At 40.1% G+C, this 13,587-nt stretch overlaps 1 protein-coding gene across 2 annotated transcripts in view; it reads left to right on the top strand.

Annotated features, from left to right (window-relative positions):
- The window catches only part of ELAVL4 (ELAV like RNA binding protein 4), a 62,705-nt gene that overhangs the window by 37,781 nt on the left and 11,337 nt on the right, over positions 1 to 13,587 (top strand). For both annotated transcript variants that reach the window (XM_075710209.1, XM_075710208.1), the window contains exon 3: positions 7,370 to 7,473. In XM_075710209.1, the coding sequence (XP_075566324.1) occupies positions 7,370 to 7,473 (104 nt within the window). The remainder of the gene's footprint in view (positions 1 to 7,369; positions 7,474 to 13,587) is intronic.

Raw genomic sequence — 13,587 nt, 5'->3', positions numbered from 1 at the left:
TAATAGGAGAAGGATGCTTTCTTGCTATGCATGGACAACATGTATTAAATCCTAGCCTGTACAAATATAAGGAGTCTTTATTCTAAATAAGCTGTAGACTAAATGGATGCTGTGATGAACTGCACCAAGCACAGAACAAGTTACCTTCATAGTTGGATTACAGTGAATTGTGACAGTGACAGCCTTAGTTTACTTGTTTGGTCCTAGGAGCACTGTGTGCAGATGCCGCTTCCCTCCTGGTTTGCTTCTCCTGTGACTGCAGTGTGCATTGCTGGGGTGGCAGCAGGTGCTTCTCCTTGATGAAGGGATGGAGGATGAATGAGACTGACATTACTGATATAAAAAAGCATCTGACAGGAGCAGGGTTTGAACTGGTCTCATGATCAGATCTCGTTTTCCCTTGATCTGAATCTTCTCTGCATAGCTTACCTCCTTTTTTAGGTAAATAGCTGTATTTATTGGTAACTGTCATAGAGGAAAAAAAAATGAAGCAGGCAATTCACTTGACCCTCTTTGTACATTTTGAATGTGTCTTCTCAAGGGTATTTATGTAACCTTCTCTGAAAGCCCCTACTACATACAGCTCTTCACATGAGTTGCAGTCATTCTTTGTCCTTCCAGGAATGTGTTTAAAACACTTCTGCAGTGGTTTGGAGGCTCACAGGGTTGTGCTCTGAAATGGGACTACCAGCTGGAGCAGGGCTTACCTTGAATGTCAGTAAGTCTCTTCTGTTACTGTTATATAGAAGATGGAAAGTGTGATGAATCTTTCTCTTGCCCATCTCTCTTGCTTGCTGCTTTCCTTGCCAGCCGTCCATAGGTGGTATTTATTAGGAATGTCCCCAATTATGAGAATATTTGGGGAGGGTTGAAGAGCATGTGCAGGTCTGCTTGGAAGAGTCACAGGTGGACAGCAGGTTGAGCTCAGCTGCTTTGATAGAGAACCTCACCCTTGCACCAGTTTCTTCCCTAAATGTTTGCTGAGGTTGGAACAGGCAAAAATAGGAGCCAGGAGGCTCATAGAATTAATGGCAAGCATTATTTTATCTTTTGGTCCCAAACCCAGAGTGACTGAAGGTTGTTACTGTCTGATGGCTTCTGCCTGGCTAATATGAGATGAGCTGTCGGATGTGGCCTACTTCTGAAGGAAGAGATTGTGTCAAAGAAAAGCATCGGTGCTCAGTGGTGGCTGTGTTACGGCTGCCAGCCAGGCAGCTTTAATTAGGTTTTACATTTGGGTAGGGGACAACAAAAACACAATTCAAGGCAGCTTGCATTGTTGCTGTCCCATTCTGCCCTTGTTTTCATGAGTGAGTGTTTAGGAGGGGACCATAGTCCTTTAATGTAACTTTGCATTCCAAAGTAACTTACTTTCAAGAAAAAAGGATGGTTTTAAAACTTTTTTAGCTTATCTGGACCCAGGTGAGCAACTCAAAGTTGTACTCTTCTATATGTTGCTTTTAGAATAGTTTGCAGCAATAGGAAGACTTCAAACTTGTCTGAGAAAGTAGTTTACTTTGACTTTCCTTGTGGGAATGATTGCAGTAGGAGCTGTATGGAGAGCAACCAGCAGGAACAGCGTGTTTGTAGAGCTTCAGAGTAGAAGAGATTGAGCACTTAACACATCTTGCCAAAACCTTCCCTGGACTAATTCTTCCTTGAGCTAGAGCATAGCTTTCAGGAAAAAAAAATCTGAACTTTCAGAACTTCCAGTGGCAGAAGAGCTGACAAAATGTCAAAAACGGAACAAATGCCTTCCCCAGGAAAACAGCATTTGCTTTGTTGTTTCTAGTCTGGTTTCTCTTGTTTCAACTGCCAAGTGATGGGACTTGAGATACAAAACTCCATGTTTTATGTGCTGGACAGACATTAAAAAAACCATCTGTACTTCAGATGAGTACTAATGTAGTACTGTTAAGGTTCAACTTAACCTTTTTTATTGGGTAGGCTGACCCCCATCTTTCAGTTGAAAGCGTTTTTTTCAATTCTGTAGTCTGTTCTCATGGCACCATTGCCAAAGCATCAGTATCTTTCTTGAAGCACATACACCAGGACTGGGCACAGTGCTTCAGCAGCAAAGCATGCAGCCACGTGAGAGGCAGTGATTTTTCTTTCCCTTTTTGACTGTGTGGCTTTTATGCCACAAAGAATCATTTTAACCCTTTTGGCAGTATTGCAAGCCTGAGATGCAGTTGATTATCCATCACCCTGTGTGAAAGTCCTTAATTTCCCATTTGGAAAGTATGGCATGGTTCTTGGTTTGTTGGGATGTAATCTTGGGTTTGCACTATGTAAATTTAATGTATTTGTAGTTCACTGAGGAGCTTGAATTGCTTTGCATCTTCACTCTGTCCTCTTTGTTCTTATCCTCTCATCCCATCTTTCTGTAGTTGATGATCTTCAGGAGCAAGGAGTTGGTTTTTTCCACTCATTGATGAAATAAACAGTTTAGGGCTGAGATCTGTTTCCTGAGAGACCTGTAGGAAAACATCTTTCTGGTGATTTCCTATTCACAATTCCCAGTTAGAGATCTGTTGGCTGATTATTTTTTAATCCATTTAATGTGTACCATGTTAATTTTGTTTTAGTCAATTAAGTAAGCAGTACCAAATCAAGTGCTTTATAGAAGACCAAGTATATCAATGCTATTAAATCGACATTCTTATAAATTTATAAGTCAAACTTGTAATCTCATCAAGCAGGATGTCAGTTTAGTTTGACAGACTCTATTTTCCATAGACCTAATTTGATTGACATTGATTTAATTACCCCTCTCTAATTCTTTATTATTAGAGTCCAGTATCGAATATTCTGTAATTTTGCCTTGCTCAGCATTAGACTGATGGACCTGTAATTACTTGGGTCATCCAGTCCTCCCTTTCTGAATTTCAGTGCAAAATTGCCTTTTCTCTAGGCTCCTGGAATTTCAGTGCTGTAAGAATTAGTGAAAATCACAAGAGAGCCATTTGTCCCTTTTTTGAAGTCTATTCTGTGCAAGTAATCCAGATAATTTCATTTAAACATGTATAATTTTAGGAGGTCCTGTGTAACATCCGCCTGGGTTGCTAGTTAGTACTTCATATAGCTTCTTCAGGTGTACATAACACATTTTCTCTGTACTGTTACTATCTGCTGGTGAGTCAGCACGAGCGTTAAGGGATCTTTTTCCGTAATCTAAGATGACTTTTGGTTTTCTGACCTTTACTAGGTTTTGAGTAGTAACCTTGACAGAGGTTTTTTCTGGGTTTTTTCATTTGTTTCCTATGATTTTTCTGTTCTAACTTACATTGGTTTCTATCCGTTTTCCCTTTATCTCTTAATTTAAATATGGAATTTGCCTAAGCAGACTGGTTTGCAAAGGAAGTAAAGGCAGGTACAGGTCTTTAACTATCACTGCCTTTTTAGTAGCTGCAGGTTTTTGGGTGTATGGACAAATGTTATAAACAGGGTATATTGATTTTTCCATATTCTTTCTCATGGTTTGTTTTAATCTTGGTGATTTTTCAGCTCTGAAATGGAGTCTTCTAAAACATGAAATACATACATTACCAGCTTGGGCTTGGCTTTGCATGTGTTTGGTTTTTTTTTTTTTTGGAGACTGTCAAGTCCTTGATCATTTTTAACCCTGTTATCGCTCACTTTTAGACCTATTCTTTACCAGATTGTAGCAGGTCTGCTATGCATTTTCTGCAAGCTAGTTAAAACATTCAGAAAGAGCAATGTTAATAGTGATATAACAAGGTGTTGTTTTAGGATCATCTAGAAATATCTCTTGCCTGCCCTACTGAATCGCAGCATGCAATGAACTATTGGATTCCAAATCACAGAAAATATTTACTATTTACAGTGCTGTTCCTGGGAAGTGTAGCATGGGAATGAACTTCAGTGTCTGTGTGGGTTCCCACTGAGAGGTCCAGCTGCTTGCTTCGTGCTGCCAGATTGTGTCCAAAGAAATGTTACCCTTTTTGAGCACGTGCAATAAGAGTACCTGATGGAAAAAAAAGAAAAACCTGAAAGTTCATACTGCTTCACTGTATTCTGGAACAAATCCTTCTCTTCTTTCTCTACCAGTAACAATTTTTAGTTTTTTCATATCTGGAGTCTGTTTTGTCTGACATAAGGTGTATCGCTCTTGAGAGCAATTTGAAAATAATATTTTTAGCTGGCTATATAATTTTTTTGTTTCTTGGCTGTAAATGTTTAGCACACTAACTTCATGATGTCTGCCAGCAGTCATAAAGCTTTTCACAAATTACTTTTTTCTGGGTTTATTTTGTTTTCAGTTTTTTGAGATCGGGGTGGTGGTGGGGTGTCTGTTTTGATTAAATGATGGTGTTTAGGGGAGATGCTTGAAAATACAAAATAAACCAAACAAAGTATACCCCTGAAGTGGCAAGCTCTTAAAGATTTTCTTCCTTCAGCTTCACTGGTACAAAGTGAAGTGTATGGCAGAAAGCAGCGACAGGAATTAGCTAATTGAAAGAACTGCACCAAGATTTCAGTAAGCTGCAAAGGGTGTGGGATTTTAGGAGTTTTTTTAAAGTAAGAGGGTTTTTTTTGAATTAACAAAGTCAGTGCTCAGAATGCTGAGTAGACCCACCCTAACTTTTTTGTGAGAATATATTCCAGCCAATATAGCAATTAAATATACTTGCTATGAAATCACAACCAATAGCTTATGGGTAACAGGCCTTAAATTCTGTTACATGTTTTGTATATTTCATGATGTTCAGGAGTATGTACTAACAAAAGGAAATCATGTTTCCATGTACCTATTATTCTAAGCAAAATTCTATGATAATGTAATTGTTTTATTTAAGCTGGTTTCTGTAGGCATGCATGCAGACAGCTTTGTTCTTGTTGGTACTCCTTATCCTTCACCTTGGAAAAAAATACTTGTTTCCAGTTGATAGTGAGAATCAGAGATGATGATACCTAAATAACTTGAATAATGTTACTGGAGAACTCCAAGGAAAGGAATGAATGGTCTATGAAATGTTTGTATCATTTTTTTTCTTGTATTGCCATTATTTCCCTTCCCCATAGCTTGTGTTCTCTATGGGTTTGTTATCTGTGGTCTCTTCCTTGCAGAAGTATTTACAGAAGTGAGAATGTTCCTATGAGAGATTATTAAAAAGCATTGTATGTATTGTAGAGGTTGGTCAGTCCATGTGCCTCGAGAATAACAGTGGCTGGACATGGAAGCCCGTGTTCAGACAGACTGACATAAATCCTAGGGCCTTGTGTCAGCTACTGCTGTTATCTGTGTACCGTTGAAGGTTGATAGATGGTTAATGAAAAGAGTAGGGACATGTACTCAGGTTATTCAAGCCCTGATCCTTGTGTGTCTCTTCCTCAAAAAAGAGGTTCGTTTCCTAGAGAATGGCTTCCTCCTGCCTAGGACTGTTTAGCATTAAATGTATTAATGATACGATGTGTTCAGAGGCACGGGGATTGGGGCTGTATAAAATATCTCAGGTAGACAAGAGGAGGAAGGCATGGAAAGTATCTTCACAGTATTTCTGCTCCAGGCTTCTTGCTCAGTCAGACTTCAGCTTGCTCTTGGTTAATGTCGTGTAACTTGGGTAAGAATATTTTTGTTGAGATTAATTCAGCTTTCCAGGAGGACTGGGTATGTTTTTATACTTTTTTTTTCTGAAGTTTAAATTGATCGGATGCAATTGCTCCCTGGATATCCTATAGTTAAAACAGCCATTTCTTATCCTTAAGCCTGTATGTGGGCATTTTAGGCATGAACTGCAGTGTTTCCATGGATTTTTAAGGTCTTCTATAGCATAGTTGGCAGCTTCTAGTGCTTTGATCTGGTTTCGTAAGACAGAAGTGCTCCCTGTATGTGTTACAGCAAATGCTGTATTTTTGGTGGTGTCTGACTTTGAGAAACACATAGATGCTTTTTTGTAGTCCATGAGACAAAGAAACAAAGCTTTGTGCTTGGGAGGCAGGATCCGTGCCTCCAGGGTACATCAAGGCACTTGGTGTGCAGCTGCTTTCCCAACCTCCGCTTTCTCCTGGCGAGCCGGAGCTGGGTTGCTGTTTGCTGCTCCCGTGGGTAGAATTCTTCCAGAAGTGCTGTCCTTCTTGGGAGGGATTTTCACATGTTTCCTTTCCCACTGCCTGTGATCAGGAGCGCTTAGATCCCCTCCACATCAGTGCCCAGAGGCAGGTCATCTTTTGGCTTGCTGTTCTCCAGATACACTGAAGGATGTATGAGAAGGAGTGTGGCTGAAATGCAGGACTGCATGCCTGCCTGCTTCGGCTAGCTTATTGAAATTTGATTATCTGTGTATGTTTTTAAGTGGATGTGCCTTAAAAAAAAAAAAAAAAATTGCTGTGTGTTCCAAATGTGCAAAGTAACTTCAGTAGGAGGCTCGAGGAGGAAGGGATCTGGAAGCGGCTGTCTGTCACGTTGCATTAATAGAATTAATGCTGCAAATCTGGTACTTGGGAATCAGGAAGAGGTACTGCTCTGGTACGGGTTCTCACAGCCCGTCACAGACCCACAGCTCTGTCCCTGTGCGGTGTGAATGAGTATCTGTAGTGCTAACAGCACGGCCTCTCCAGCTCTGTGTTACTTTCCCAGCTATTAACCAGGTCGCATCTTTCTACTGCAAATGCAAACACAGATCTTGCTAGTAGAACAGAAGCTGTTGAAATTATTTTGGCTGCTAAAGTGGGCTTGTGCCATCCTGTGTGCAGCAGCAGTTGTTGTACTGTTTTGGTTTTGATGTCATGTCTAATACACAGAGGAAAGCTTTAACATGGTGTGTTATCCTACTCCAATTTGATCTGTCCTTTTTCTTCGTATTTACTGGCTGCTCACTGAGCAATAAAATGAGATGTAAAGGTGGTTGTCTGTTTCTCATTCAGCTGCTTCAAGGTTAATGTTAAAACACTGCTTCCTAATTTTTGCATTTTAAACACTTACAAATTTATTTATAAACAGTAGCAAAACTATGTATGGGTTTTATCATTCTTAAGGGGTGGCCTTGTTCCTGCTCTGGCAGGTCAGCCAGTTACATTTATTAGGAACTCAGCACAAAACTATTACACAATTCTGGTGCTGTCAAGCCTCATACGTGCTTTTCAGTAAACTTGTGGGGAAGGCAGGGTGGGGGGTGTCATCTTTTTGGTTTTGAACTAGGATCTTCAGAGCAGCAATTTAAAACTTCTATGTTGCCTTCCACTGTATTAAGGAGATAATGAAGTGGTGAAGAACGGCATAGAAACCATAGGGAAAAGCAGGGATGAAATGAATGGTGTAAGAAAATTATAATCTCACTCTTGGAAGTTGTTTCTGTGCTTAAAAAAATACTGAGTCCTTTTTTCTTTGTTTCTTGTGTTTCAACAGGGCAAAGTTTAGGGTATGGATTTGTTAACTATATTGATCCAAAGGATGCAGAGAAAGCCATTAACACTTTAAATGGACTCAGACTCCAGACCAAAACCATAAAGGTAAGACAATATAAACCACCTTTTGCTCAGTTCAGGAAGTGGAGGAAGTAGTTGAAATGGTTTCTGGCAATTTCATCACTACTTTAATCTCCATTGTAAGGGGCACTCAGCTAACAAGCTCCTCCTTGGAATAATGGGAGGACATGCAGAAGATGAAATCTTTCTTCTCTGAAATTGCTGCTGTTGTTATGGAAGCTCCTTAAAGTATTGCAGTGAGGCTTAAATGTAGAATAAAACAGCTGTAGTGATACAGTTATCCGTAAACAAAGGCGAAATATGTGATGGTGTATTCATAAATTACACATTTTCTTGTGCTTTAATGGGAAATACCTTGACATGGAGCTCTTTTAGTGACACTCATGTCATTATCAGTTGTTGAAGGTATATTTCTCTCAAGTTAGAATATGTCATTCTCAAAAAAAAAAACCACCCACAACATTCTTTCTCAATTTCCCCATCCTTAGTTTGATTTATTCTTTTAAAAGCTGGAGGGATTAGAGATCCCACTGAAGTCTCTCATTTCATTGTTGTAATAGACCATTAGTTATTCAACGACCTTCTTTAGTGGTCTCACAAGAAAAGCAAGTTTCTAAACTGTCACATTTTTTGCTGCATGGCTGATAAAGCTTTTTTGGAAACAGCTTACAGAAGACTTCCACATCTTGAATTCTGACAAATACAGCTTAAGGAAAGTGAATCAAAAAAATTGAAGGGGAACAAACAGCAGATCTGATTCAAATTATCTGAAACTGCTCTGATCATATTTAAATGCTGGCTTTTGATTTGTACCATTTCCTTAATTTTTCTTCTGTACTTAATTTGTATTTCAAAGCCAAAAATGTTAGAGAGTATAAAAATAGAATTTTACTTTTGAAAATATTGGTACAAACAATGTCCGTGACTTCATATCTTGCAAAAAAGGTACCGTATGGTCAATACTTTAGTTGTACTTACCCTTTCTCACTAAACGTTTTGGCCTGGGCACAGTAGTATTCCCTAAAGCAAAAATATCTGTTGGATTCCTGTGCATCTTTAAGGATTGTTTCAAGCAAGTTTTTCCCTGGTCTGTCTGATTAGTGAAGAGCAGAAGTCCTGAGCTGAGGGTTATGAAAGTTGTGGAGTAGCTGCGTGGATTACATAGAGGAAACCTACTTCCAAACCTCCCTTAGACCAGCCAGGTTCCATCCCATACATATGTATGTGGGCCACATATCAAAACGCTCACAGCATGGTTTTGTGGAGTTAAATGGAAAAACTTACAGGAGTACGTAAGGCAAAGCAGCAAAATCTACCGTCTTATCTACTGCTGCAGGTGGAAATATGTGCTCGGACTCAGCAGTTTCTGCTTACAGTGAAAAGTTGAGCAGCAAGTTGCTCTCCAAATTGCTTTTAAAGGCACATTATCAGGAAAAATATAATATTTTGAAAGTACTAACCTATTTTCTAAACACTTTATTAAAAAACTCAGTAGAACTTGAAAAATCTAAATCAGTTTTTAATGCAGCGCTTTTGTATTTTGAACAGTATTCAGCATTAGCAAAGGTGCCACATTTCTTGTCTTAAGTACCTATGTTGCTTTGCCTCTGTTTTTTTGAGCCAGAGCAATGCTATTGTATTCATAATATTCCAAGGTTACAGGAAACATATAAGCTACAAAAAGGGCTCCAAAAACTCCAACCCACCCCAGTTATTATTTTTTCTCTCACATGCAAAATTAAACCATTATGCCTTCCTTTATCATGTGTAGTAAGATTTTTTTTTCTTATCCAGGAACTTCCCATGCTAAAACATCTTTATGGAACGTTTTTTCTTTATATTTTTTCAATTCAGTATAAATTTTACAAATACAAGCAGTTTATTAGGCTTGGGTTTTGCATGCTTATTAATAGCTAGTAGACTTTTATAGAATACATGACATTTTGTTGGGCTCTTGAAAGCTGTTAAAATTTAATAATAAGCAAAGAGATTGACCTAACCTACATGCACAGGAGCTGCATAATTTTTTCAGTGATTGGGAAGATGTGTAGGCTTTGTTTTTAAATAAAATTGTTTTCAAGTGTTTATGCAGTTGCCTAAAACCAACCAAAGGGAGCCTTCTAGTCAAATAGCCAAGCTTTGGACACATGGACATCTAATTGGCAGTTTCCAACCCAATTTTTTAATTGCAGAATAGCATGCGATTACCTCACCTTTACCCCCTTGGGGTTTTTTTTTGTATTTTTAATTATGTTTTGTTCTTAGAAATCTTAAATTAGGTCTGCTTCCCTGGTACTGTGTGATGGGGGTGGAGGTTTCCCAATGTTCATGCTAGCCGAGTGGTGAATCACATGTTTTTACCATTTACGGCAGTGCCCGTGTCACCGGAGATGTCCCTCATTTCCAAATGGTTGCAAAGTGGTGAGAAACCATACTCAGTGCCGCTGAAGTCTCTTAGCTTGCCTATTGCCCCACATGCCCCTTTCTGTGATTCATTATGAGGTTGAAGTATTTTCATTCGTGGAATTACTATATTTAATTATCGGAGCCGGTTACTTCAGTCTAGCTAGATGCCCTTTACAGTTATTAAAAATGCACTTTCAGTGCATTAAAAAAGCCTGTCTCAAAAGAACGTATAGAAAGGGATTTGGTGGCATACAGTTTCGTAGGCTAAAAAATATTTAATTAAATACTAGAATAACACTGAGCTGGAAAAGTACTGAGCATTACTTTATTCTGTTTTCTTTGTGTGGTTGGTTTTTATGCCCCAGAATGAATGTGTAATGTCCTGTTGATGGATAGCCTGAACCTTGGCCTCTGCCCATGTACGCTGGGTAGCTGCAGCCCTGCAGGTAGAATTTCTCTGGCTACCTTTTATTTGGAAGCTGTTTTGATGGAAAGTTGAAAATGAATAATCTGTGAAAAGCCCTTTTACAGGGGCACATTACTTCTGCTTTCCAAGGTCACCTTGGTCCTGCTGGCTGTGTCCATCTCCCTGCTCAAACAGTTGTGGGCTCTGCTGTTCCTTGCACCTAGACTGAATGTGAGCTGGCTCGGGGGGGGGGGGGGTCATATTTGCACTCAATTCTTTGACCCTACAAGGCTTAATTCCTGTTTACAAAAAATAGATATTTTCTGAATGTGTTCCCAAATCCTGTTCTTTTCACTTCTGTAACATTTTTGTGGAGGCTTAATGTTCTCCCTCTCTTCTGATGCCTTGCAAAACAGCCATGCAGTCACAGGAGGAACTGATTTTATAGCAGGATCAGCAAAACAGCTAGGCACAGTCTGCTCTCAGATGTGCGGACTAAAATAACTACAGAAATGTTCTTTTTATTATTTCATTGTTACAATAAATAATCCCTTTTCACTGTAGCAGCTAAAATATTTATGTGCATTTTATTTAAGTCAATGATGTCCTTTCAAGTCAAAGTCGAGAGGTGACTATTTACAGAATATCTGTTTGGGGAAAGCATTGAAGGAAGTGTTATGCATTTGGTAATAGGTTATACCTGTTATGTTCTTCCTCAGCTGATCATAGTGCATATTTTATTTACACCATTTTGTAGCATCATCATCGTCTTGTGAGGGAGAAGGGCTTCACTTTATTTTTACAGCTAAAGCTTGACATAATTCTACAAAACAGCTTAGAATGAAGGAAGATACAGTGTGTGTTGAAATAAATATATATTCCAGAAATTGAATCTGTTTTTAGAAATTAAATTTGCCCATCCATAAAAGCATATGAAAGGTCACTGCTGCTGTTGAAGATTGCCTGGCAATTCGGTTGCATCAAATATCAGAAAGAAAATAAGATGTGTGATGCATGGGGTACAGATTGTTTAAACTGAGCTGCTTTGCCCTGAAAAAGACAGCATCTGAAAGGATGCGAAGAAAGTGTTTTACAATTTACATGGGGATTCAGATGACCTGGCTTCGTGTTAGGGGATGCTGGAACAGAGTTTTGAAAGGAAGTTTGAAATCTAAAGAGCCAATGACCCCCAAAGTGTGGTCTTGTGTCCTCCTCTCCTTCCTTGTCTCTGTTGCCTGACAAGTAGGTTGGTTTCTTTCTTCCCAGGCAGGTAGCACGCTGTGACACTGCTGGAGCAAAGGGAGAAGTCTGCAGTGAGGGGAGAAGGGATCTGGGCTTTCTGAGCCCTTGATGCCTTCCAGTTTTTAAATTCATCAAATCTATCAGATGATAAAATACCAAATAGATAGGATCATTCCTCTGTGGTCGGAGGCTTTCTCTAATTATTTTGATTTTCAGTTAAATGAATAAGTAACATGGAATATAGCTGCTGTTATTTTGACACTTCCTATTGTTACTTCAAAATGTTTATTTCTGCTTTACTCTCCTGTTTTTACTGGATGGTCCTAGTTTAAAATAGAGTGAATAGGGCTGTGGGAGAAAGTACTCCTATGTTTTCTGGAAACAAAGTCATAACATTACTGCTCAAAGATCTTGCTATTTATCTTGGTTTCTCTGGCATTTCAAAAAATGCCAGATATTTCTACAAAGTTCAGGCTCTAAATCTGTCCATGTTAATTCTTGTAATTGTCTGCAAAACTACAAACCATGCTGTCACTGTAGGGTAACCAAATAACAGCAACCTCAGACTTCTCTGTCCTACAAAGTCATTTGTCAAAAAGATTGCCTTCGAGTTGTGCTCAGCGGGTGAAGGAGGCACAGGAAGCACAAGGCAGGGGAGGAGGAAGGCTGCGGCAGTGAGCGATGGGGAAGAGAGCTGCATCCTCTGCAGCCTGTCCCAAACTGCTTGGGAGGTATGGGGGGGACTTAAACCCAACAATCTGAGTTGCAGCCAGAAAGTGCTGGCTTGCTGATAGTTATGGTAGCAGGGCTCTGGTGTTGAGTGCCCTTGGTGCAATACTCGGCTGAAAACCCTGCGTTTTCCACTCATGTTCTCCCTTAGCTGCCCCGGAGGCTACCTGCCACGAAGCTGGATGGCCACTGCCTGCAGCTGCTTCTCCCAGTGAAGAAATGGGATGTTGTGCATGGGAGGGTGTATGGAGAGATCTGGGGATACTCTGATTTGTGGTGGAGCTGGGGAAAATTAAATATAGTGAGGAAGGCACAGAGGACTGAGGTGTTTTGTGAGGGAGAGGAGATGGAGAGTCGGGGGGGGGGGGGGGGTGGAAGGAACTGGGAGGATCTGAGCATGTTGGACTGTGGTGCAGAGGGGTTTGCATTTTTAAGCTTCCCATATATGCAGTTGTATCGGGCTCCCCATGTGCACGGGGATGCAGCTCTGTCAGCTCACCAGCTGTGTTCAGGCGTGCTCGGCTGCATTTCCCCCCGAGCTCCAGCAAAGCTTCGTAGAGGGTAGAGGTGTAAAAGAGCATGCATTCCTTTCCTTCCCTGAAAATTCAGATTACAGGTATTTGCAGACTGGACATGTGGGATGTAATTGTTCTATATTTCCTTTTAAAATTAAGGTAACTGCTTGTTCTGTTTTGTGGTAGCTCAGAGTTAGTCATAAGAGGGGTCTGTCTGCTGTGACTGCTGCACCCCAGGACAAAGCCTTGGACAAGAAACTTTAAAGATGCCACAGACCTGGAAAGCTTCAACTAAGTTTACTTCAGCTTTGCTCTCTAGGAGCCTCTGTCTGCATAACCATTTGGACTTTATAGTGCTTATTAACAAATACTCCTCTGCCCTTTGTGCCCATAGTGATGCTGCGGCTCGAAGGACCTTTCAGTGCTGTGTTTGAAGGTTCAGATTTGGCTCTGCTGCTTTCAGCAGGCACCAGAGAGTCTTTATGTGTTAGTTTTGTGCATCTTCTTTTAATTGAGATTTCTCTTTTAACTGCTTCAGTTTTCCCAGTGAATCCTTTTCATTCCACAGAGCTGGAGCAATTATTTCTTAGCTCTGCTCTTGATACAGCTGGAGTGCTTCTGGGTTATTATCTATGGATGTCTTTCCTGAAATGATGGGATAGACCATTATATCTTACCTGCAATCATAATTAATCCCAGCAAAATGGCATTGAATTGCTCAATGGTAAAGTGCATCATCACTCCCCTCCATCCTCCAGCCCAGGGCTTAGAGAAGAGAGAGGACAAAGCAGTGCAAGCGGTGGATGTGAAAATATTCCAGATTTTAGTCTTCAGCCTCTG

The sequence above is a fragment of the Pelecanus crispus genome, chromosome 5 (assembly GCF_030463565.1).
Source record: "Pelecanus crispus isolate bPelCri1 chromosome 5, bPelCri1.pri, whole genome shotgun sequence".
NCBI lineage: Eukaryota > Metazoa > Chordata > Aves > Pelecaniformes > Pelecanidae > Pelecanus > Pelecanus crispus.
This window is presented reverse-complemented; position numbering and strand designations above follow the sequence as displayed.